This window comes from Schistocerca serialis, chromosome 3, assembly GCF_023864345.2.
Source record: "Schistocerca serialis cubense isolate TAMUIC-IGC-003099 chromosome 3, iqSchSeri2.2, whole genome shotgun sequence".
Classification (NCBI taxonomy): domain Eukaryota; kingdom Metazoa; phylum Arthropoda; class Insecta; order Orthoptera; family Acrididae; genus Schistocerca; species Schistocerca serialis.
This window is the reverse complement of record NC_064640.1, coordinates 418264098-418287043: the sequence shown is the minus strand read 5'-3', so window position 1 is coordinate 418287043 and position 22946 is coordinate 418264098. Positions and strand designations below refer to the sequence as shown.

Here is a 22946-nt window from a genome sequence, read left to right as displayed (position 1 = left end):
ATCATTTAACCTTCAAAGAATCATCGGTTCTCTCTTCTGATCCTTGTGGAGGAGACAGACAGCACATGGAATGTCTGCATCAACTACTGAAGACTGAACAAAATCTGGGAAAAATATGTCTACCATTGCTGTGCATTGATGACACATTAGAGTGCTTGAGAGGAGCAAAGTATTTGTCAACTGTGGCCATGCACAGAGGCTACTAGCAAATTGAAGTTGATGAGGCTGACAGGGATAAGACTGTTAAATAACTCCTGATGGTCTCTCTGAGTTGAAAGGTATGCCGTTTGAACTGTGTAATGATCCAGCCAACTACGAACATATGACGGACAACCTGCTTTGACACTTTAAATGGACAATGTTTCTTTACTGTTTGGTTGACAGTGGACATTATTTTTTAAGACTTTTAAGGTCATCACATGACTGCTTGAAGACCATGTAAGCCATGGTGAAGTGAGATCGCAGGCCTCTGCCTGAATCCAAAAAAGCGCCTTTTCGCTGCCCCAGAATTAAAAATCTTGTGGCATCTAGTGATTGGCAATGGAGTCCATCCTGATCCAGAGAAAATAATAGCATTACAGATTTTCCATCTACCCAGCACATTTGTGATGTGAGAAGTTTTCTCAGAAAGTGCTCATGCTACTGGTGATAATAAAGGACTTCTTGCCAAGGCATGTCCCTTGCAAGAACTACTGAAGAAAGATGCCAAATTACTCTGGAACATGTTGCAAGAAAGTTCTTTCCTTGTCCTTACGGAGGCACTAACATCTTCTCCAGTCATAGAAGACTATGACTATAATACTGAGACAGAACTTCGCACCGATGCTGTTGGTTATGGGATAGGTCCAGTTCAATGAAAATTCAGGAAGGGGCTGAGAAGGTGATAACTTACACATCTGCAATCTGAGATGAACTAGTCTACAACCCAAAGGAATGTCCTGCATTTCCTGCCATATCTATTTGACAAAGTATTACCTGTTGTGATGGACCACGATTCTCTATGCTGACTGACTAGCCTTAAGGATCTATTGGGTCGACTGACAAGACAGGCACTGAGGCTTCAGGAGTATAACATCACAGTGTTGTAGAAAAGCAGATGCAAATGTGAGGATGCTGACTGCCTTTCAAGGAATCCTTTGGCAGAATACAGAAGCATGAATGAAATCTCACAAGGGAATGGTCAGACTTGTCATGTCGAAACCTGTGTTGCTTTTTTTACCACTGTGAGTTAACATTGCAAGAAGTCTGTATGCAGAATTTTAGCTGCTGACATGACCTGGAGGTCTGTAAACAATTTTATGAAGTAAGACATTATTGTCGCATGGTTTCCGTGCTTATAACTGCCCTTGTATATCCCTGACCCCTCTCACTACATTATACCAACGCCATCTAGGGACAAGGTGGCGTTAGCTACGCGCCGCTCTCTTGCCACAGCAGTGAGAGAGCTGATTCCCCCAGTGAAAGCAATCGTATGATAATTAAACATTCATTGACAAATATGGCTGATATGTTATCTACAACATTCTTTCCAAATAGCTACGAAATAGACACAAATAAATATACGGTTTAGAACACGTCCAAATTTTATTTCTTGTAATTACCGCAAAAACGCGAAATATTGATACAATGTTCAAAACATAGGTTTTTTGTGCACCAAGAACATACAAGCAAACACGACACATGACAGCCCTGCGAATCACAGACGTTGTTAGATGTCCGTAGACAAAATTGGGCTGGTGTTAGGAATGAATCAGGCCTAGTATCAGTATATTTCGAGGAGTGCCACGCATATTTAATCAAATTCTGAAACCGTGGTGGGGGATTGATAATGTACTACTGATTGCAGCTTGAGAATATTGTCACGGTGATAGACAGGAAATTGCAGTGATCTGCACACAATAATTTTCTCTGTTAGTTTTCTGTAAAATGCCTTCCACTGACGGAAAAATTCTCTGTCTAAAGGTTGGATTACGTTCGTCGTGCCGGATGGAATCTGAAGTATCTCTACTTCTTTGTCAGGGTGGGCTCAAAACACAGCTTTTAATGAATCAGACCTTTTATGACCTGACCACGATTCTAGAAGGAGAAGAGATTTGTTCCCGCAGAACGGAAAAAAAGCATGACGCATGAAAAGTGTAACGTTTTCATTTCCCATTCCTCCAGACTTCGATGCGTCTACCACAAGATTGTTTGCGTAGAACATTGTTCTTTTGACACATGATCCAAAACGTCCAGTTGGTTCTTGAAGACACACATATAGTTTAGGCAGCAATGAACCATCCAGACTAATTATGGGCATTATAGTGTATGAATGGGTGAGTGCAGTCGTGGACTGCGCAATCACCTCAATATGTTTTTCCCCTTTGAATGACAGTGTTCTTTTCGCACGCATTTCTTTTTGAAAACCTGACTGATTTGCATTGTACACGTACGATTCACTAAAACCAGCGATCTTATTTTTTGCATTCGTAAGAAAAGCTTCTATCATTTTGATTTGTGTCACTTCATTTTCTGACCTGTTTCTCGATACAAATTTTGTTATTTTTCTTGCCACAATTTTATGTGATCTTTTGAAGCGACTAATCCAACTTTGAGAAGCTGTAAATTCTTTAGCGCCTATCGCGATGACAATCTCTAACGCCCAATCACGCAAAGTTGTATCGCTGACACTAAATGACTGTTGTCTGGCATCGGTAAATAGCTCAAAAAGTCGCGCATTTATCTCCGTCGCAATTTCCAGTCGACTCTTACATCATCCAGCGACTTCCTTTTTCCATCTATACAATTCACGTTCAGAACGCACAAAGCGATACTTATTTTGAACAGTACTGACACGTAGGCGTTTCTTACCACTTTCGTTCAACCAATACGTCACCACTTTTTCTTTGTCTGGTAAGATAATTGTAGTTGCTGGTGTTACTTTCAGAGATAATTGATGATGGTATGTGACACTATCACTCTAAGAGTCTTCATGAGTGCAACTTTTGTAAGGTGTCTTCGCCGTCTGTAGATTCACAGTCTGCAATATGAGTGTCTCAGCTGTTTCTAGCCACATATTTGCGCCATTTACATGCTCGTCTAGAAGTTTAACAACCATGTCGCACAACACATAGTATTCATGCGTGTTTTCTGTTGATTGCTTCATTTGGCATCTGTGGTATACCTCCATGGCAAGCAGCAAAACATTTACAGGGTTCACCATCACCTGTGAGGGTAGATTGAATGTTCACCGTAAAGTGGCTTGCGGAGTATAGATGAACATGTACAGAACGTCTTTCACATCTCTAACCAGTTTCGGGACGGTATGTTTCGAAATACGTACCAGAAATTAAAAGGACGTGCATGCCATAGAAACAAATATTCGTTTCCCCTTTCCACCAAAACCGTGCAGCGATATTCCTCTTTAGTGAACGCCGCGATAAGACGGCTGCACTTCCCAACCATGCGCACAATGCTCGCGACTCGCCATTTCCAGGGGTGGCCAGCCATCACTGCAAGCGCCAAGCAGAAAACACAGCCATGTTCGTGTTTTTTATTTTTTATTTTTTTATTTTATTTATTTTTTTTTTTTTTTTTTTTTTTAGGTGACTTCCCGTTCATGTCAGCAGCTACAATTTTGCATCCGGACCTTTTGCACAGTTAAATAACAGTGCTAAAAAAAAGCAATACATGTTTCGGCATGAGAAGTCTGACGATTCCCTTGTCCGTCATCTCTGCATTAAATGACATTGCTGCTAGACAAATGGAAAATCCAGTACTACTGAAAACTATAGAAGTCTTGAAAGAGGAGGAACCAATCAAAGGAGAATTCCAATTAATAAACAGAACATTGTGTAATAGGAACTATGATCCAAGGAGGTGGAGATAATTGTTCATCATCCCAGCACATCTACAGCCAGCTGTTTTGAAGTATTTCCACAATGCTCCAACATCTGATCACCTAGGATTCATGAAGACTCTAGACAGAATCAGACACAGGTATCACTGACCAGGTCTCTAGTGGTCCATTAGACCCTGTGTGAGCCACTGTAAGGAATAACTTTGTCGGAAGCAAGTGCCACAATTACCTCATGAGCAGCTGGCCAATTATGCCTGTAGCAGCACCATTTCACTGTACTTGAACTGACCTCTTTGGGAGGTTCCAAAAGTCAACAAACAGGAATCAGTGGATAATAGTGTGCACTGACTACTTCACCTGCTATGCTGTCATGAAACTTGTGCCAACTGCTGAAGCTTCGGAAACTGCAGAGTTCGTCATTTTGAAACAAGAAGCATCCCTAGACTCATCTGATAAAGGAAAAGTTTTCCATTTGAGACTGTCAGTGGTAATTTCATGTCGTGATATTACCCACAGGATGACAACTGCCTATCACACATAGATGAATGGCCTCGCATAATGCTTTAATAAGAAATTCACAGATGTACTCTTGGTATACCTTGATGTCTTAGAGACTGATCGGGAAACAATACTGCCTGTCGTGGTATTTGCATACAACACAGCAAAGCAAGACAATACAGTATTAGATCCATTTTTCCTACTCCAAACTCACAAATTTGAAATGGCCGTGACAATGAATATTCTGTTTCCGTTTCAACCCTCAGGATGACTAGGTGAAACACCTCATAACCAAGACAGCTTTCTTGTGTATGGACCATGGACTCTCATGAAAAAGACAAAGGAAAGTTACTAAACCACTACTCTGGGATGTATCATCTCCTTTGTTGCTCATTGGATATCACATACAAAGTCAAGAATTATGACCCTTCATCAGGAACTCAAAAGCAAAGAGACATCATTTTTGTCCTCCATATGAAGTCCTACTACAATCCCGAGATGCAGATCAATGATGGAAGCTTCTTGTTCAAGGAAACTAACACCAACTTGATGAACCTGAAGCTTCAGTGCTCATTGTGATGAAGAGATTTGACAGCGTGGCTAGAATGCGGGGATCTACCAGTGCTGCCATACAGACAACCATTGAGAAGATCAAGAACCAGGGTACTGTACTTGGTCCAATGAATTTATCATTTCTGGAAGGTTCTTGAAATATATTTGTAACGCTTGTATATTCTGGAATATACAAAGTTTGTATAAATTGCAACACTGTCTGCCAAGGAGTTCAGTTCTACTATTAGTGTTCATAATAAATGTGATTTCAATTTTAAGTGTTTTTGTAGATTTGTTTTACAAAACTGCTCTTGCATTTCTGTGATTCTCACTTCTGCACAAAGTGATCCACTTGGAGACGTATAATGGTTTAACTCTCTTTCTGATAAGATTGAGAAGTCCGCTTCAGTTGTAAATGATGTTTTATTAGCACAAATAGTTTGAGAGACAGTATCTCCATCATCATGTGATATGTCAAGTCATAGGTGTGAGGTGGGCATGCCATTTAATCCCAATATTGTACTTCATTTGTAAATGATGTTTTATTAGCACAAATAGTTTCAGAGACAGTATCTCCATCGTCATGTGATATGTCAAGTCATAGGTGTGAGGTGGGCATGCTATTTAATCCAAATATTGTACTTCATTTGTAAATGATGTTTCATTAGCATGGCTAGTTTCAGGGAATGTTGCTCCATCATCAGGTGCTACACATCATACTGTATGTGAAGTAATGGGTTTGGGATGGGTGGACCGTTTAATCACAGTATTCCAATTTACTGGTCCATCTGTCCCACCTCTGTAGCACCTGATGGAGCAGTAGTCTCAGAAACTAGTTATGCTAATAAAATATCATTTACGACATTTCTCAAATTTGTTAATATGATCCTCAGTTGTGCTATTCTCCAAATCAGACTTAATGTAAATTCTCTCTCTGAAATCTATACTAACATTATAGCAAAACCAGGATTTCTTAAGGAGTGCAGTGCTGATACACTTTGATATCCTTGGTTGAAATCTGGCCATTTGTGATTTCTCTCTCACATCAAAGCTGAAAACAACCATCCCTAGGAATAGTTTTAGTCAACAAGTTTTCATGGACTGAGACGTTACATACACATTAAGTTGTAGGGAAGCAAATTGGGCAGATGTGAAGGAATGTTATATAAAGGGATGGGATTTGCAGTACCATCTCAAAACCTTTGTGTATCCCTCAAAGTCATCCTTTAACTGTTTTATATCTTTCCTACATTAGTTCCATTGTATTGTATCACCATTAGCATCTAATTAGTGAACCACAGGTTCTCTAACAAAGAAATTTATAATTTCTAAATGTATCAGTCCTGGCACAATTGCACCAGTTTGAGTGACAGGTGGCATGGGCACTAGCCAGGGCACCATACTGATATCCAAACACTTGCTGACACCTGCAAGTTCAACACTTATACCATGCTAGCAGCTCTGCAAAGATGACTCAGGCAATGAGACATTAATCTGCATTTTGAGACATCTTTACAGCTTGACTGTGAATGTGACCTCAATCACAACAAGACCTGCCTTTTTCTTAAGAAAACTGGCTGGCCAACCAAGCTGGGCATGTCAACACAGCCGGGCTTTGAACGGACGTCTGCTGTGTGTTGACTTCTGCGGTGAGTTCGCCAACTTTCTTCCTGCTGCAAGCTGCCACCAGATGGGGTGAGAGTTGAATCGGTTCCCTCCTAGCTCTTGCCAATCAATGAAACTCACAATGCTCAGGTGGGAGAGCTAGCACTGCCGTGACCATTAGGAGGGCATTGGTTTGAACCACGCCCAATCTGGTTGCAGCATGCTGGCTGGGTGGGACACAATCGCCCTGCCAGCAGCTTAACAAGAACATAAGGTTGCTGCATCTGACACAGCACTAATGAGGTATGTCAGTTGTGTGAGGTGTGGGCACTACTGGGGCAGTAGCTACTGATGTTCTCGTGACACTGTTTCTCACTACCATGGGCCATGAGATTGACGCCTGTGGAACATGGGTGCTGTCAGTTAACACTGGGCCATGTGACTGGATGAGGGCACACATCTGTAAGTACTGCAGCTTGTTGGAATAATAAAGTTTTCGTGCATGCCGTCTGTCTTGCTGCAGCCACTTTCACCTCAGATGAATTCTCTTAGCCCTTGCCAGCCCATCAAACCTGCAATGATTGTATGGGAGAACTATCACCATCCTGACTATCAAAAGGGCATAGGTTCAACCCTCATCCCATCTGATGGTGGCCTACAGCAAGAAGAACGTTGATAGCCTCACAACAGAAATCACTACACAGTAGAAGTCAGTTCAAAGCCCGGCTGTGTTGACATGCCCAGCCTGGCTGGACAGCCAGATTTTATGCAAGTGAAGGCAGGTCTTGTTGCAGTTGAGGTCACATACATGGCCCACCAAGCCATTGAAATGTCTCAAAATGCTTGTCATTGCCTCAGTATCGGGGTCATGGTTGTGGAGTTGCTGGCATGGCGTAAGGGCCAACCTTGCAGGTATCAGCAAATGTTTGGATTTTGGCATTGGGTCCTGGCTTGTGTGTGTGCCACCACAATTTATAGCTTGTTACCTGGTGGACTGTGTTCATAATTTTTTGTTTTGGAGTAGCTTCCAGATTTCCTTCGATAAATTCAATTAATTTTGAAACTTATTGGTAGATTAAAATACTGTGCCGGACCAGCACTCGTACCCACCACCTTGATCTTTCACAGGCAACTGCTCTACCACTCATTCTGGAAACCATTAGTTTTGTCTTCTTATTTTCATACTTTGACACACCTCTTCTCCAGCTGAATTCAACATCTCTAAGAAGAATTGTAAACAAGTTCTGTTAAGAGGAAACTGCAAGAGAGAACTGCTGAATATCATAAAATCCAGAAAGATTGCATACCTGGAACATGTTGCATAAAGAAAAATACAAGCTTCTGCATCTAATTATGAAATCTTCATCCATTTGCATTTTTGGAAACAATTGTCGAGTGTTATTAATTTTTATTTCTGTTGAGATATTTTAGTGAAAATGAAATGGTAGAGCTAGTAAATGTGATGAATCTGCATATACTAGTACTCATTTTTCAGTTAGGTTCCTGCTTATTGTCTTCATTTATTTATAAAATTTCACAAGAAGTTTGAGCAAAATTAGTTGTTGGACTGCTTCAATGAAAGGAAATTTGAACCATTTAGGAGTGCAAGGGAAGATAAACATTAGTCTTTAGCACAAAAATGGTCTCTCTTCATAATTTGGGCACTTTTTAGTAAATTGGTGTTTTACCAGTAAATTAGTGTTTCTCTTTCAACTCTTTCTCCTTAAGTAATGTTTTTTTTTCAGTATTTTGCAACCTAATATACAATGTTCAGTCACATTATTGTAACCACTTGTCAGAAGCCTGAATAGCCACCTTTTGCAGTGCAAGATATGTAGGAATAGTATCAGTGAGGTTATGGAAGGTACAACAGCAATGTGGAGCCATCCCAGCGCCAATGCCATGGTCAACTGGGTTTGGTTTCTCGGTTGAAGATCCATGGTGCCTACAACCCAATCAATGTGATTCCACGTATTCTCGACTGGGTTTTAATTCTTGGAGTTTGGTGGGCAGGGAATTATGGTAAACTTTTGCATGTACACTGCGAGCTGTGTGACATGTTGCATTATCCTGCTGGTAGATGCCATTGTGCTGATGAAAAACAAACTGCACATAGGTGTAGACATGGTCCCCAAGGATAGATGGATATGTGTGTTGATTCATTGTGCCTTCCAGAATGACAAGATCACCCAGGGAATGCCACAAAAACATTCCCCAGTCCATAACACTCTCTTCTGGTAGCAGGGGGCTTGCTTTCAGATGTTTCACACAGTACATGCAGATGTTTCACACAGTACATGCCAACAGCCGTCTGTCTGATGGAGGGTAAAATGTGATTCATCCGAAAGTGCCACCTGTTGCCATTGGTGGACATCCAGTTGTGGTATTTGTGTGCAAATTCCAGCCTTCGTCACTGATAAACAGCAGTCGGCATGGGTGCATGAACCAGGTACCTGCCACAGAGACCCAAACGCAGCAATGTTCACTGAATGGTTGTTGAGGAGACACTGTTGGTAGTGTCTTGGTTCCTCTGGATGGTCAGTTGCTCAACGGTTGCACATCTATTTGCCCGTACATATCTCCGCAGCCATCATTCACCCATTATCTATGGCGTGTGGTACACCACTGTTGCCTTGGCACCGGTTTTGGATAGTGCTATTTTGCCATGCACGGTAGGAATAATGACATTAGCTGCTAGGGGGTGTTAAAAATAAGTGCCATACCAGGACTTGAACCCGGATTTTTCCATTTCTCTCAGTCTGGCACAAATTTTCAATTTTTCCTCATTGTTTAATTTCACTGCCCACTAGCAGCTAATGTCACTATCCCTTTGACTAATTGTCATATAAGGCTGCAGGATCAACAATGGTGGCTGTTCCTTTGGGACATGTCCGAAACAACCGTCATCTCATATATACCTTTACAAACTTGGCCATTTCGGAAATGCTTCCACCCTTGGCCCGAAAGTGAATGACTGTGTCCTTTTGGACGACATAGAACAGTGACCACACTATCTTCCACATCTCCCGGATACACTTTATATATTGTCCAGTGCTAGTGTTGCCACCTGCTGTCTGTGAGTGGTTATTGCATGTTGATGTCAAACATAGGCTGTGGTCACGTTGTGTGGCTGGACCATTTATTAATGAATAGCTTCAATAGCTAAACTTCACTAATTGTACTCAGTCATTTTATTTGTGTACCTGTTACAACGTTCATTCCTAATGAGAAATGTAAAAAGTCTATTTAAGAAATAGTTCTAAAACAAATCTTTAAATGTCAAGTCTATCATTATGTACTGGCAATAAACTGTAAAAGTAACTTGACAATGAGGAAGCTAGACTCACGTATTGCATCTGTACTATATTATTACTCCATTATGTTTAATAAATTAATTTATTCATCTAATTGGTTGGAAAATTTGTAATTCATTTTGTACATTTTTCCAAATATCAATGCTGCCATAGCATGTTTGATGATTTTTCTCTCTGCTTCTGACTTAATTGTTTAGTTAGTATCTTTTTTTTTTTTTTTTGTATAAATGTGATTTACTTAAGATGTTAGTACTAGTGAATTATTAAATATTGTATTTCTTGCAGGTTTTGTTCCCACTGCTGGACAATGTCAGGCGACTTTCAAGTTCAGCAAGCAGTGAGAAAGTGGATACAGGAGGAAATATTTTAATCCATCATTCTAGAAACACTGCCCAGAAACAGTGGGCAGAAACACAGGTGCGGTATCCTTTCATCTCTCTAGGTGAAAGTAATTACTTTACTCAGATGAGGTTTAGTATTAAAATGTCTACAGCTAGCACATTAACTTACTCATTATGTAAATTCCATTGCTTAATAACATCTTGATAGTTTCTTGCTTGCCATTCAATTTGACATTAGTAGGAGAATTTCTGATAAAAAAGATTTTTGTTTTGTATTGTCATCACATTGAATCTCAGTCATTGAATAATTTATCTTTCAACAACAGACATAAGAAGTGAACAAAAAAATAGAAGTTTATTTGCGTAGCCATATGGATACGTTTAACATCTCAGGAAGCTTCACTGCACTAGAAGGTGAAAGATTCTTCTAGCAACAACCATTAGGCTGTGGCTAATTTATTTTCTGCGATATCCTTTCTTCCAGAGACACTAAGCTGGGAAGGGGTGCTAGAGAGCCTTTGTCTAATTTTTGAAAGTTAGAGTGACTTACCAACAAAAGAAACTTACAATTGAGGTGTGCATAAATATGTCAGTTACTCAGTGCTCTCCACTCAAAATGTGTGAATGTGTGGGACCTACTACACCATTTTCTGAGTTATTTATCACCCATTTTTGTTCACTGTCAGATTTGTGGAGACATGTTTCATTTTTGTATTTCAAATACAACACTACCCGTTCTTCTGTAAAATATTGTTTTACAGCTGTTCGTGAGTACGAGAGGAAAACCTTATTCTCACTTTTTGTTGGTTTATTGTTGTATAATATGGATAGACACAAAAGAAATACATAAACAAGAACATGAATTTCATCAAGCAAAGTGCACACTGCTCCAACAGTCCACGGGTGTCCATAGTGTCCAACGGGCACAATATTTCGGCGATCAGACATGTTGCCATCATCAGTTGCGCTGACGAACTCCCACCTGATGATGGTGACATGTCTGATGGTGGAAATATTGTGCCCGTTGGACACTTTGCACCAGCAGTACACCCGTGGGCTGTTCTAGCAAGATATATGCCAGGAGAAACTGAATAATCATAAAGTGCACACTGTTTGCAGAATGACAGCAATGAAGTGCAAGTAGAAGAGTCTCAAAGGATTTAGATTAGTAGGGATTTCAGACAATATTGTATTTCGTTACTGACAGATGGGAAAAATGGCATTGTGTTGATAGAATGAATATAAAATATGTAACTTAAATCAAGTACACTTGTAAAAGAAAGAAAAGCAGTTGTTAGAGTTTGTAAGGGAAAAAAGTTCTACTTTTCCAGGAACTGGAAGTGAGATTAATTTTCTTAAATAGTAGAGACTGGGCTAAAGACAAGGAAGAAATGACCATGAGTTTCAGATATTATAATTTTAGTTCAGGCTTATCTTGAGTACTGAAACGTTGCAGTATTTGGGCCATAAAATGCCATTGTGCTCCTCTACATAAAATATTTGAAGTTCAAAGCATCACAATAAAACAAGACATGGAAATTCATCATAAATTTGGTAAAAGAACTGCAACTGAGTTCTTGTTACATAATTGTAATTGTAAAATTATTCTAATTTCTGCTTTTGTTTTAAAGGTGCTTACATTATCAGGAGTAGCAAGGGTTTTCAACACAAAGAGGCAGATTTTACGTGCTGTTCCTGGTGATTTTCCTCGTGCCTGGTCACTTCTCCTTGAATTTATTGAAAACTCTGCATTGAGTAAAAATGATGAGGTCAGTCCCTGTGTCCTACTTGGAATGGAACATAATGTTTAAAATACTTGTTTATGAGTGAATTAATGCTTTTCTTCTCTGTGATTATAGGTTTCCTTAGCTGCCCTGAAAGCCTTCCAGGATATATTGTATTGGAACCAAGACAGTGAAGGAAAATTAGTGACAGTAAATCAAGCAACTGTAACCAACGAAGAGCCAGATATATGGGATGTTGCATGGAAAGTGTGGTGTAATATAGGTGCTGAGAGTACGAAATTATGTTTTGATGTGAAAGAGTTCTATGTTCCTTCACAGCCATTTCTAACAGCACTGATACAGATATTTCCTGCTGTTTTCCAACACACTAGAGAGAGGCAAGTCAATACTTTTGAAAGACAATTTCATGTGCTTATTTTGTTTTTGAATGTACTCATGTCTCATCTGCCATGACAAAGATTTGATTTCATATGCATTTGTTGGGTCAGTTATGCTCATATTTGATTAAAATATATCACATTAGTGTACAGCCTATTTTCGTTTTTAGCAGTAAGTTATGTAACAATGCAAAGTTATAATACTTGAAAAATGGAGAGGGTTGTGTACAAAAGAACTTAAAAGTAATTTGCATTTGGCACTGTAAAGATTTTCTTTAATATTTTGTCTGGGAAGACTCTGTTTAAACAATTTCTAAAGTACCTTAATGTTGTAACAGACAATACTGTAGAGCTTGTCTTTCCACCAATATATATAATTTTGTGTTTGTCCCATTCCCTAAACTGGTTGTAGAAAACATCATTTGTTGTTGCAATTGAGTCAGTTTCTAAGGGGAAATTATCTGAAATAATTTTCACTACATATGAATGTATTTAGTAGATCTCAATATTTTTGTATTATTTGTGAAGCTGCCAAGTAACACTTAAATAAAAAAGGGGAAGGTTTTCTGATGGTAGAACTGCCTTGAAAAACTTATTTTTCCCTCTGTTTTTCTTTTCTTTCATGGTGAATTGCAGTTAAATCAGGTTCTATTGAGTGGACTATTCACAGTGAAAATATCATTGTGCCATGGAAGTCTGGGAGTGTTGTGAAAAATTGTAGTGTTGTACAGAATCTCCTAACATGTTGTTCACTAGCCAAACATGAGTAATCTGTACTGTTGCCACATTGTAACAGTGATTATGGATTCATCCTGATTTGGTATGCAGTTTTCCAAGGTGGCAACAAACCAGAAGTTCCACATTGCATGTTATCTTTAGTCCTACCACCCCTACTACTTCAGAAACATGTCAATAAAACTTTTCTCTGTCTGAATTTTTAAACTCTCATAACTGTGTAATTTTATATTACAAATGTGGTAATCGAAAGTCCATGGCAGAGTATAAATAATGGATGGGATAAAGCTAACAGCTCCCCATATAGTTGAGGCAGTGAGTCATTGACAGGCACAAAAATGAGATGTTGCTAGCCTTCAGATGACTCCTACTTCATACCTCACAGAATACACATACAACCTCAGGACAGTGTAACATGCTGTGTATTTATCTGCACAAGTAGTTTTCCCCTACACATTATTTTGTTGAAAATTTGTTCTGGCATTAAACTTATAAAAATTTAACCAGTATGAAACCAGTAGAATGTACGGGTGGAAAAAAACTGGTTTTTTGATGAGTTTTGTATATCATGTATGCGGATTAAGTACATTTTTTACTCACATTCATGAAGTGCTTATAGTGGATACATAAACTCCCCCAGAACTCCTGTACATTCAGAGATAGCTACTTTAATAACTGAAATCTAAACCTGTACAGTTTTCCATGTGTCATTCTGAGATTTTTTCATAATTTTGGCTGTACCCATTGTATGGGAGGTGCCCTTTTCTTAAAGACCTGTAGACTTTTTTCAGCATAGTAAAATATTCCTCCATGCAGAAGATGCACTTCAAATATCTTACTCATTGTACTTCATTTACAAATGTCATATCCTTACTTACAACCCCCTTTGACACGTACACAATGCATGTCAGATGCATAAATGAGAAAGCAGCCCAGCAAGTATATAATTTGTTGTAGAAATGAAAACATCATCTACTTTTTTGCCAGATTGTGACACCTTAATGGTAATGAATTGGAGCATGGCCTGAACAAACTCTCTTCTGTAGGAGAAATGGACTGACAAGCACTTTGTTGTTTGAGTAGGTTTCTCTATAATAGCTAGATGGGGTGTGTAGATTCTATAGGGTGTTAAAAAATTCAATTTCCGTACTGACAGGTATTGTACACAAAAGTTATTTTGAAGAAGATAATGTTGTGATGTTTTGACACCATCATTGTGCCATTGTACAACCTGTAGCACCGTGCTTTATGGTCACAGTATGTAATATGGAGACATGGAGCCACACACATTAAGAGAACTGTGAAACGTCCACTTTGTTTATGGTGCAGTGGAAAGTAGTGGTTGAAAGAGCTCAGTGAATGTACTATGAACACCACTTTGTACAGAGATGTCTGCATTATGATGTGCTTACTGCAACCCGTGATCAACAGAATATTGACAGCACACAGGCTCAATGCAAGCAGACCATGGGTGATGCGTATGCTTACCTTTAAGGAAGACATGCTGTTACACTTTGATAACAGGCCTGAGGCAAGTACATGAGCCATCGTTGCCAAGTTTGTAATTCACTGTAGTTTATTGCTGAATGTGTTGTGTGAATAGCTGCTTCATCCCTCTCATCCTTCTTCAATACAGGCACTGGGACTGGATGATTATCCACGTTGGCTTGAGTTTGTATGCTGGTGTCTGCCACAGGCTAATAAAGGCCCTAAGTTTCCTGAAGCTGATTTGTTTATGATGAGGTTCAATGTACTTGGGAAGGCATGTACAGTTATAACAACTTGCATGTATGGGTGGATGAAAACCCACATACAACAGTTGTGGGGTCATCAGTGACAGTTTTCAGTAAAAATGTGGATCGGTATCGTGGGTGACTGGTTGTTTGGGCCCTACTTATTGCCTCTTCAAATCAGATGGCCAGTGTACAGACATGGTTCCAGCACGATGGTGCCACAGCACACTTCGGAGAACCAGCACATGCTACATTAACTTATAATTTCAGAAGTCAGTGGATCAGCCAGGTAGGACTTGTAGATTGGCCTGCAAGAGCTCTTTCTTCTTTTTCTGTAGCTACATGAAAACCAAAGTGTATTCTATTCCTGCAGACTTGGAGGAGGAATTAGATCTGAAAGTTCTTGCAGCAGCACCACACATACAGAACACATCACACATTTTCCATCGAACATGGAATACCGTGTAACATCAATACTGACTGTGCTGAAGTTAATGGTGCTCATTTTGAATATTTTTTTGTAATGCTGATCGGGATTATAAAGGGTGAACCATGTTAAACATTGCATTGTTCTGTTCTTCATCACACCCAGTAACCCCCTGGATACTCTGTATTCTCGCAGTATGCATTTCCGAAACCTGGTTGCTTAGGAAAAAAAAAAAAAAAAAAAAAATTATATATATATATATATATATATATATATATATATATATATATATATATATATATATATATATATATATATATATATATATATATATATATATATATATTTGTATTTGTTTCTGTCTCAATCATGTCTGTCTGTTTAGGAGTTGAACTTTTGATCACCCTATAGATTGTTTGGTTCTTCATTTTGGCAGTAGTGTGTTACAAATGCCAGTTACAAGCCACTAATAAATAGTCAGTATGTCGGAGTTCGAGTCAGAACGTAATGCCAACATTTAAACAATTGAGTGAAAAAGTTAGAAGGTAATGTGAAAACTGAAGCTCATATAACTGTGGGCTTAATGTTTCATATTAATTGAAATATAGTTATTGTTTTATGCTTTCAACTTTTGATGTTCTTTTTCTTTCATATCTAGGTTTTCAACAACAGATCTTCTGAAACTTTGTGAGATTCTGCAGAATGCAGTGGCTATTCCTGTTTTGGGTGACATATCTCCATTTGTTCTCCCTATTGTTAGTGATGCTGGGCTCACACAACTTCAAGAAGGTGTTCTTCACTGTATTGAGCTGCTGAAAAAGGTTTGTACAAAATACACACAGCATGTGAAATGCTATTTCCAGTATAAGAACTTATTACCGAATCATGCTGTGCTTTTCCAGGAAGCATTGACTGGCCAAAAAAATATGAAGAAAATGATTGCACCAATATTTGACCAGCTTCTAGCTTTTAGCAAATATGCTTGCCAACCTCCCGTTTTTGGGAAGGCAGACACAAAGAATGGAACGCAAGTAAAAGGGGCTGCAATGGTTAGTATTCACATTGGATAAAAAAATAATGGTGTTCACAACTGTGTAACTGATGTATGTTATAAAAATCTTATGCTGCTTCATATACTTAAATTTTTTGCTGGTAGCTGCAGACTTTTAGACAAAATGAAATTGCTTTTCAGCTGTCTACTTACCCTGTTTACCTGACAGCAAGATGACCCTGAGCATAGGATGACCCCCCCCCCCCCCCCTCTTTGTTAAGTTGATTCTCAAGGAATTTTTATTTTTAAAGTATTCTGACTAGTCAAATTTACAAACTCTGTTATTAATGTGAAGTATCTTAAAATCTGCCTAAACAGTTAACACTATCTGTTGTAAATAGTCATGGTGTTTTCTTTGATAGGGTATGTGATACTGAAAGGCAATTCATTTTTCATTAAAACATGTGGGAAGTCATTGAGCTAATATCGTTCTGCTTCTTAAAGTAAGCCCCACCCTCTTTGTCATCATTATGTACCAGTTTGTACTTGCTTTGAATTCTGCCACACATGGAATTGGAAAATTCCTCATATCTCCAGCAGCTTCATTTGGATAATTTCTCAGGTAATTGGGAAATCTTAATTGTGTTTCTCTCACATATATAACGTTGCCACTCCAATTCATGAAACTTTCCCTAATTTGGTCCCCTGAAAGTTCAGCACATAGAACTGGTGAACTATAATTCTTCATCTGATGCCACTTGCCAACACTTGTTTCTGTGATATCTCATTTTCTTCCTACTGCAAGTTGTTTGTGGTCCCTGCATTATGAATAATTATTAACTTCATATTAGTTTTTTATTGTCAGCATAAATCAACACTGTTATCAAGCAGTAGCTGCTTCAGCATCATTATTGAACCTCACATTTCATGCATTATGCCATGTTTGAGGTGTCCTGTGTGAAAATATTTATGTTAGAATTGCTGTATCTCTTATAGAAATGTGTATTATCACTGGACATTTGTCCATTTGTAAAGTTGGTTTAGACTAAATTTAGATTCACATGAACTACAGTTTAAATATGGTAGATGTTTGTAAAAAGCAGGGTATGTGAGATGTATTCCCATGGTTGCTACCCACTTGCCATTACTTTGTCCACTTTCGGCTATGCTGGTGCTACTGTACCCCCCACCAACCTTCCTGACACCATCAAACTAAATCTGTGTGTGACCTCAACTACTAAAACTTCATCTGTGAATGTAAGACACAACCCCTATGTAAGCTGTTACACAACATAAAAACACTGACTTTAGCATCCAGAGCTTTATCAACAAATATAAGACAGTGCTGTATTTTTTCGAATCATAGATTCAGAAAAAACCATATCTTGCAGTTGGGTAAACAGAGTAAACAGTTCTCTGAGGAATCATGCTAATGAATAAGCAAAAACACACATTTGCCATATGGTGGACAATTCAAACATTGAATTAGCACATAAACAAGAAATGGAACTAAGTAGCTCTGCCTGCGAACGTCAATTCCCAGGACATGCAAAACACACCTACACCTTCAGCTAGATTACCCCAATGTTGTGGTCTGACTTGTATGAGGGAGAGGGGAGCCAGTGGGAGAATAATGTGGTTAAGTGTTCATAGATCTATAAACTCAACTAAGCAGATGGTACTAGAAACTGTGTGTTGAAGGTGATGGTTGCGGGGATGGGGTTAGCAAAGGTGGGTTTAGAACAGCAACTGTCTAAGACTGAGGGCATTGCATAAGCAAATGATGTGTTGGAGGGGCACTTATTACCTACACATTTCAGAGAAACAGGTATTGTGGGATAAGCTTCAGATGGCACTAGTTGTGAAGCAGCTTTTTAGGTCAAGCGCGCTGTGCTTAGCAGTACATATTCTGCTACTGGGTGGTCAAACTTGCTCTTGGTTCCAGTTTGGCAGTGGCCATTCACAGAAACTAACGAAAATATAGTAGTTATTATCACATAAAACATCCATGAAATAATTGCAGTGGAGCTGGTAAACTATGTTGCTTTCATAGGCAGCGGCATTTTTTAATAGGATTGATTTCACCAGTGACAGGGTGAAAATAAGAGGGTCATTCAATAAGCAATGCCCCACATAAAAAAAAAAAAAAAGCCATTAATATACAAACATGTTAGTTGGTGCTTCACATTGTTCTGTGCACTGGTGAAGTTTTGAACCGTTCTGGCAGATGCACAGCCGTAGTACAGCGTCAAAATGGCATCTATGTACGATTCACGTTACAAGCAGCGTGCTGTTATTGAATTCTTATGTGCAGAAAAAGAAACCGTGGTGAACATCCATAAATGTTTGTGTGCAGTGTATGGCAGTGCTGCAGGTGATAGGAGTGCAGTTGGGCAATGGGTAAAGCAGGTTACAGGCTCAAGAAATGCAGAAACAGAGCTCCGTGATCAGCTACGCTTGGGATATCCTGTCATAGCCACTGCTCCAGACATGCTGAATCATGCGAATGCAGTTATTCGTGCCAACCAGCGCGTCACAACTGGACAGTTGGCTATACAGTTGTCGGTCAGCATTGGAAGTGCATCTGCAATGATCGAGACTCTTGGATATTCAAAGAAGTACTCTCGATGGGTTCCACAAATGCTCACAGCAGACCACAAGATTCAAAGAAAGGCCACTTCATCTGAATTGTTGGGGCATTTTGAGACCAACGGAGAGGCCTTTCTATCATGGATCATGACGGTGCACAAACCCTGGGTGCACCACTTTGCGCTAGAAACAAAAAGGCAGTCCATGGAGTGGCATCATCCTCATCCACAACAAAAGAAGAAATTCAAGACAACCTCCTCTGCTGGAAAAGTCATGGCAACAGTCTTCTGGGATTGTGATGGCGTCATTCTCGTGGGTGTGATACCAAGAGGGTTAACCATCAGTTCAGAGGCATATGTGAAGACTGAATAAACTCAAGAAGTGTTTCCAACGTGTTCTATTGGACAAGCATCCAGCAGAAATCTCGCTCCAACACGATAATGCATGCCTACACAAAAGTTGTGGGGTTGGTCATCATTGCCTCATCCACCCGTACAGTCCAGATCTGGCACCCTCAGACTTCCATCTCTTTGGGCCGCTTAAAGATTCTGTATAGGGAACATACCTTGAAGACGACAAGAGTGTCAGTCAAGCAGTGAAAACATGGCTACACCTACAGGACAAGAGCTTTTACCAGCAGGGAATACATGCTCTCCCATAATGTTGGTGTAAGGCCATAGAATGTGATGGAGACTACATATAAAAATAGGACATGGACAAGATGTGTTGGTGTATATAGTCACCAAATTCTGGCTCTTAGCAATAAATATGCTCTGAGAAAAAAATGTGGGGCATTACTCATTGAATGACCTTCGTAAGATGTCTTGGGTGTGTGCATGAAACAAGTCTTGTACCTGTGTCTTTCACATAGGTATGACACATGTGACAAGGGGTCAGAATCAGAAGTGGCGTAAAGATGTACTAGGATATTTTAAAGTTTAAGTGGGGTGAGGATGTTTTACCTGCTTCAGAAACTTTGTGTCGTAATCTATCTTATTTCCCTTGCGTATCCTTGACCCCAAGTCACTGTCGAATGCGGCTCGGAAGTAGGAATTATTTTCTCCCAATACTTAAATTGTCTTGCAATTTTTATTGCTGGTACACTGACTGAAACAATTAAGGACGTGGATACATGAACTCACAGTTTGCAAAGGTAACCTTTTAATCGAATTAAACATTGTAGGGGGATATTACTTTCATACAACATAATGTTCTTGCTTATGTTACAATTAGAAGCTGCTATTTGCATGAAACAAAGCAGCCATTTGGATGCACTTTAATAACTTCTCTTATGTCTTGACTACATTTTTATTTCCAAAATCACCTTATACATTTTGACATTCTGTCATTTTCAAAAGCAGTGTTATGTCATTCATATAAAATTGTTCATTAGGTACATTTATCACATCAAGTTGTCGATGAACATTTGCACTTGTCCTGTGACTGAGACTGTTAACGTGATACAGTGTATCTAATGAACAATGTTGTATGACTGACACAACACTGCCTTTGAAAATGATGGAATGTCGAGATGTGCAAGGTATTTTTGGAAATAATCAAAGTGTGGTCAAGACGTAAGAAAAGTTATTGTAATTAGAAGTAGCACTAAAATACTGTACAATAGTGTTTAGTAATGTTAAACCATTTTGCTGCATTACTCCTAAACTGAATGTATATCTTTGACTTCTTTGTACTCCAGAGATCACTTTCTGCAAATTCCATGGAATACGACTAATGTAATTTAATGTAGTTTTCATTTGTCATAACATCTGCGGGTAGCGATTTTTTGAACGGGATAGCGTGAATATTATTTATGTCATTTCATTTTCATTAATTCCATCGCACCACATTACACCCATTTCATTTCAGTTAACTTAATTTGGTTGATGTATATCTTTATGGTAGGGTCATATCCATTCCTCTAGTGGTGCTATTCCTGAAAGAGAACTTCTGGTTGTGTGTTCAGAAAATTATGAGAATAATGTAAAAGGCATTGAATATATGGGCTGGTGTTAAAGGCTTGCTTGAATACCCTAGTTCGATGAACCCTCTGCCAGGAACTTAAATGTGATTTGCAGCGTATCCATGTAGATGTAGATGTAGATGTTGATGTTGATTACGACAACTGCTTGTTACAAACAGAAGCTCTGAATTCCAATCTTGGTCTAGCCCAAGTTTTCATTTGCCACAACTTGGCACAATTACTGACAAATATTGTGCCATATGATTCTTTGAGCTCAGATTACTTCCTGTTTTATGCAGCTTTCTTGAAACAAAAAAAATTTGGAAATTTTAAAATTTCATATTATACATTGAAAACCATCATTTTTCTAAATAGTAATGAGCTTTTATCTCATACTGGATACACAAAAGAAGACATGTATCTGATAAATGTTCTTCAACATAGATGTAAATAACGTTTCTTTACTTATGCTGTTATTTCTGGAGAATCTCTTTCCCATTATTCTGTGTTATTTGCTCCTTTGCTAGATTCTTCACTGTCTAGACAGTACGTCATTAACTTTCCTTTATCATTGTGTAAGAAACATCATTTCCTTTAACTATGGTGCATTCCTAGTTGTCTAAGGTTTGTGCTTGATTAGCTGCATACTTTGTTTTCCATGTTCCTGTCCTTGCAATATGTTCCTTATTAGTTTTTTGTATCCAGCACCTTACTTACATTTTACATCTCTAGAGACACTTTTGTCTGTTCATTCTGTATGTTATGCTGTACATAGTACCAGATTCCTCTGTTCATCCCCCTAATCACAATTATTGTGGTCTTCTTGTTTGGTCTGATTTCCCTGCCCTACAATGTGCTGTGGATTTCTTCATTTATACTGTGATCTGTTAGCTTCTACTCACCAAATTTCTCATCATTATCTGTGAGCTTCAGTAACTTACATGAATGTACTTTTCGGTGCCCTTCTTAAGCTACTTGCTCGGTCTTTCAGTTTTATCATTTTTGCTGTGTTTAACGTATCTGTTGAAATAGCACCTTTTTAGCTCATAATCCCTTTTCATTATGTGTCTTATTTTTTTGTAGTATAAGGTATTATCTAGCTACTTGATGTTCTCAAGTAAATATAGTAAGGAAAATTCTGACAGATTGTAAATAATTTTGGAGGATAGGAGACCACCCACAGAATAGCAGAAGCATTGAGTCATCAACAGGCATACAAAAAAAAACAAAAATTTTGCTAGCTTTCAGAAGAAATACCTTGATGCAAACTAGAGCGAGCACTCCACTTCAAATCGTTCCGCACGCATACTCCCAGATATTTTACGGAAGTAACTGCTACCAGTGTTTGTTCCACTATCATATAATCATACAATAAAGGATCCTTCTTTCTATCTATTCGCAGTACATTACATTTGTCTATGTTAAGGGTCAGTTGCCACTCCCTGCACCAAGTGCCTATCCGCTGCAGATCTTCCTGCATTTCGCTACAATTTTCTAATGCTGCAACTTCTCTGTATACTCCAGCATCATCCGCGAAAAGCCGCATGGAACTTCCGATATCTTTCTGCTCAACAATATCCAGTGTTTCCATGATACAGTATTCAGCTGACCCTTACTCAAAGTAACCTGTGTTTTCAAATAAAATATTTTATGTTCGTCAAGGACATTTTGTTGACCTTTTATGACAGATAAAAGCTTTGCACTGGGCTTGGACTTCTTTCCTCTTTCACAGATGGTGTTCTATTGTATGGGTTTTATCTATAAAAGGAAAAGGGTTTGTTTAAATTTCTGGTCGTATGTCCTTTTAAGTGTTCACACATGTCAAAGTACTTAATTCAGAAATGTTAGCCGACTGTCTTTGCAAAGTGAACCATCATTGCTAAGTATGAAGTGTACATGGGAATAGTGTTTTAACTGTGAGGCACTTGCTGTTACTCTCAGATGACAGGACTATAAGGGAATAACAGGCTGATGACCTTCTCCATGCTAATATCTTTATTCACTCATTTCACTTCCGTTGACAGCCAAGATTCATCCCTCAAAATTTTATTTGTTCCAAAATCTATGGTCCTAGAATTGTGCTTAATTTGACAGAATAATTTTTTTTCTGTTTGATTCGAAATTTATGCTTCTTGTTTTCTTCATTTTCATTATTGCTGTAGTTTACTACATATCGGCCAGCAGTGAACATCCTTGAAGGATTCATTTACTTTTGCTAGTAGGCAGTCTGCTGTTCTT

General features: G+C 38.8%; 1 protein-coding gene across 1 annotated transcript in view; it reads left to right on the top strand.

The window, feature by feature from the left end:
* The window catches only part of LOC126470294 (protein MON2 homolog), a 219911-nt gene that overhangs the window by 130356 nt on the left and 66609 nt on the right, over positions 1-22946 (top strand). The window contains exons 19-23 of the mRNA XM_050098049.1: positions 10093-10224; positions 11780-11917; positions 12008-12270; positions 15824-15986; positions 16068-16214. Of these exons, the coding sequence (XP_049954006.1) occupies positions 10093-10224; positions 11780-11917; positions 12008-12270; positions 15824-15986; positions 16068-16214 (843 nt within the window). The remainder of the gene's footprint in view (positions 1-10092; positions 10225-11779; positions 11918-12007; positions 12271-15823; positions 15987-16067; positions 16215-22946) is intronic.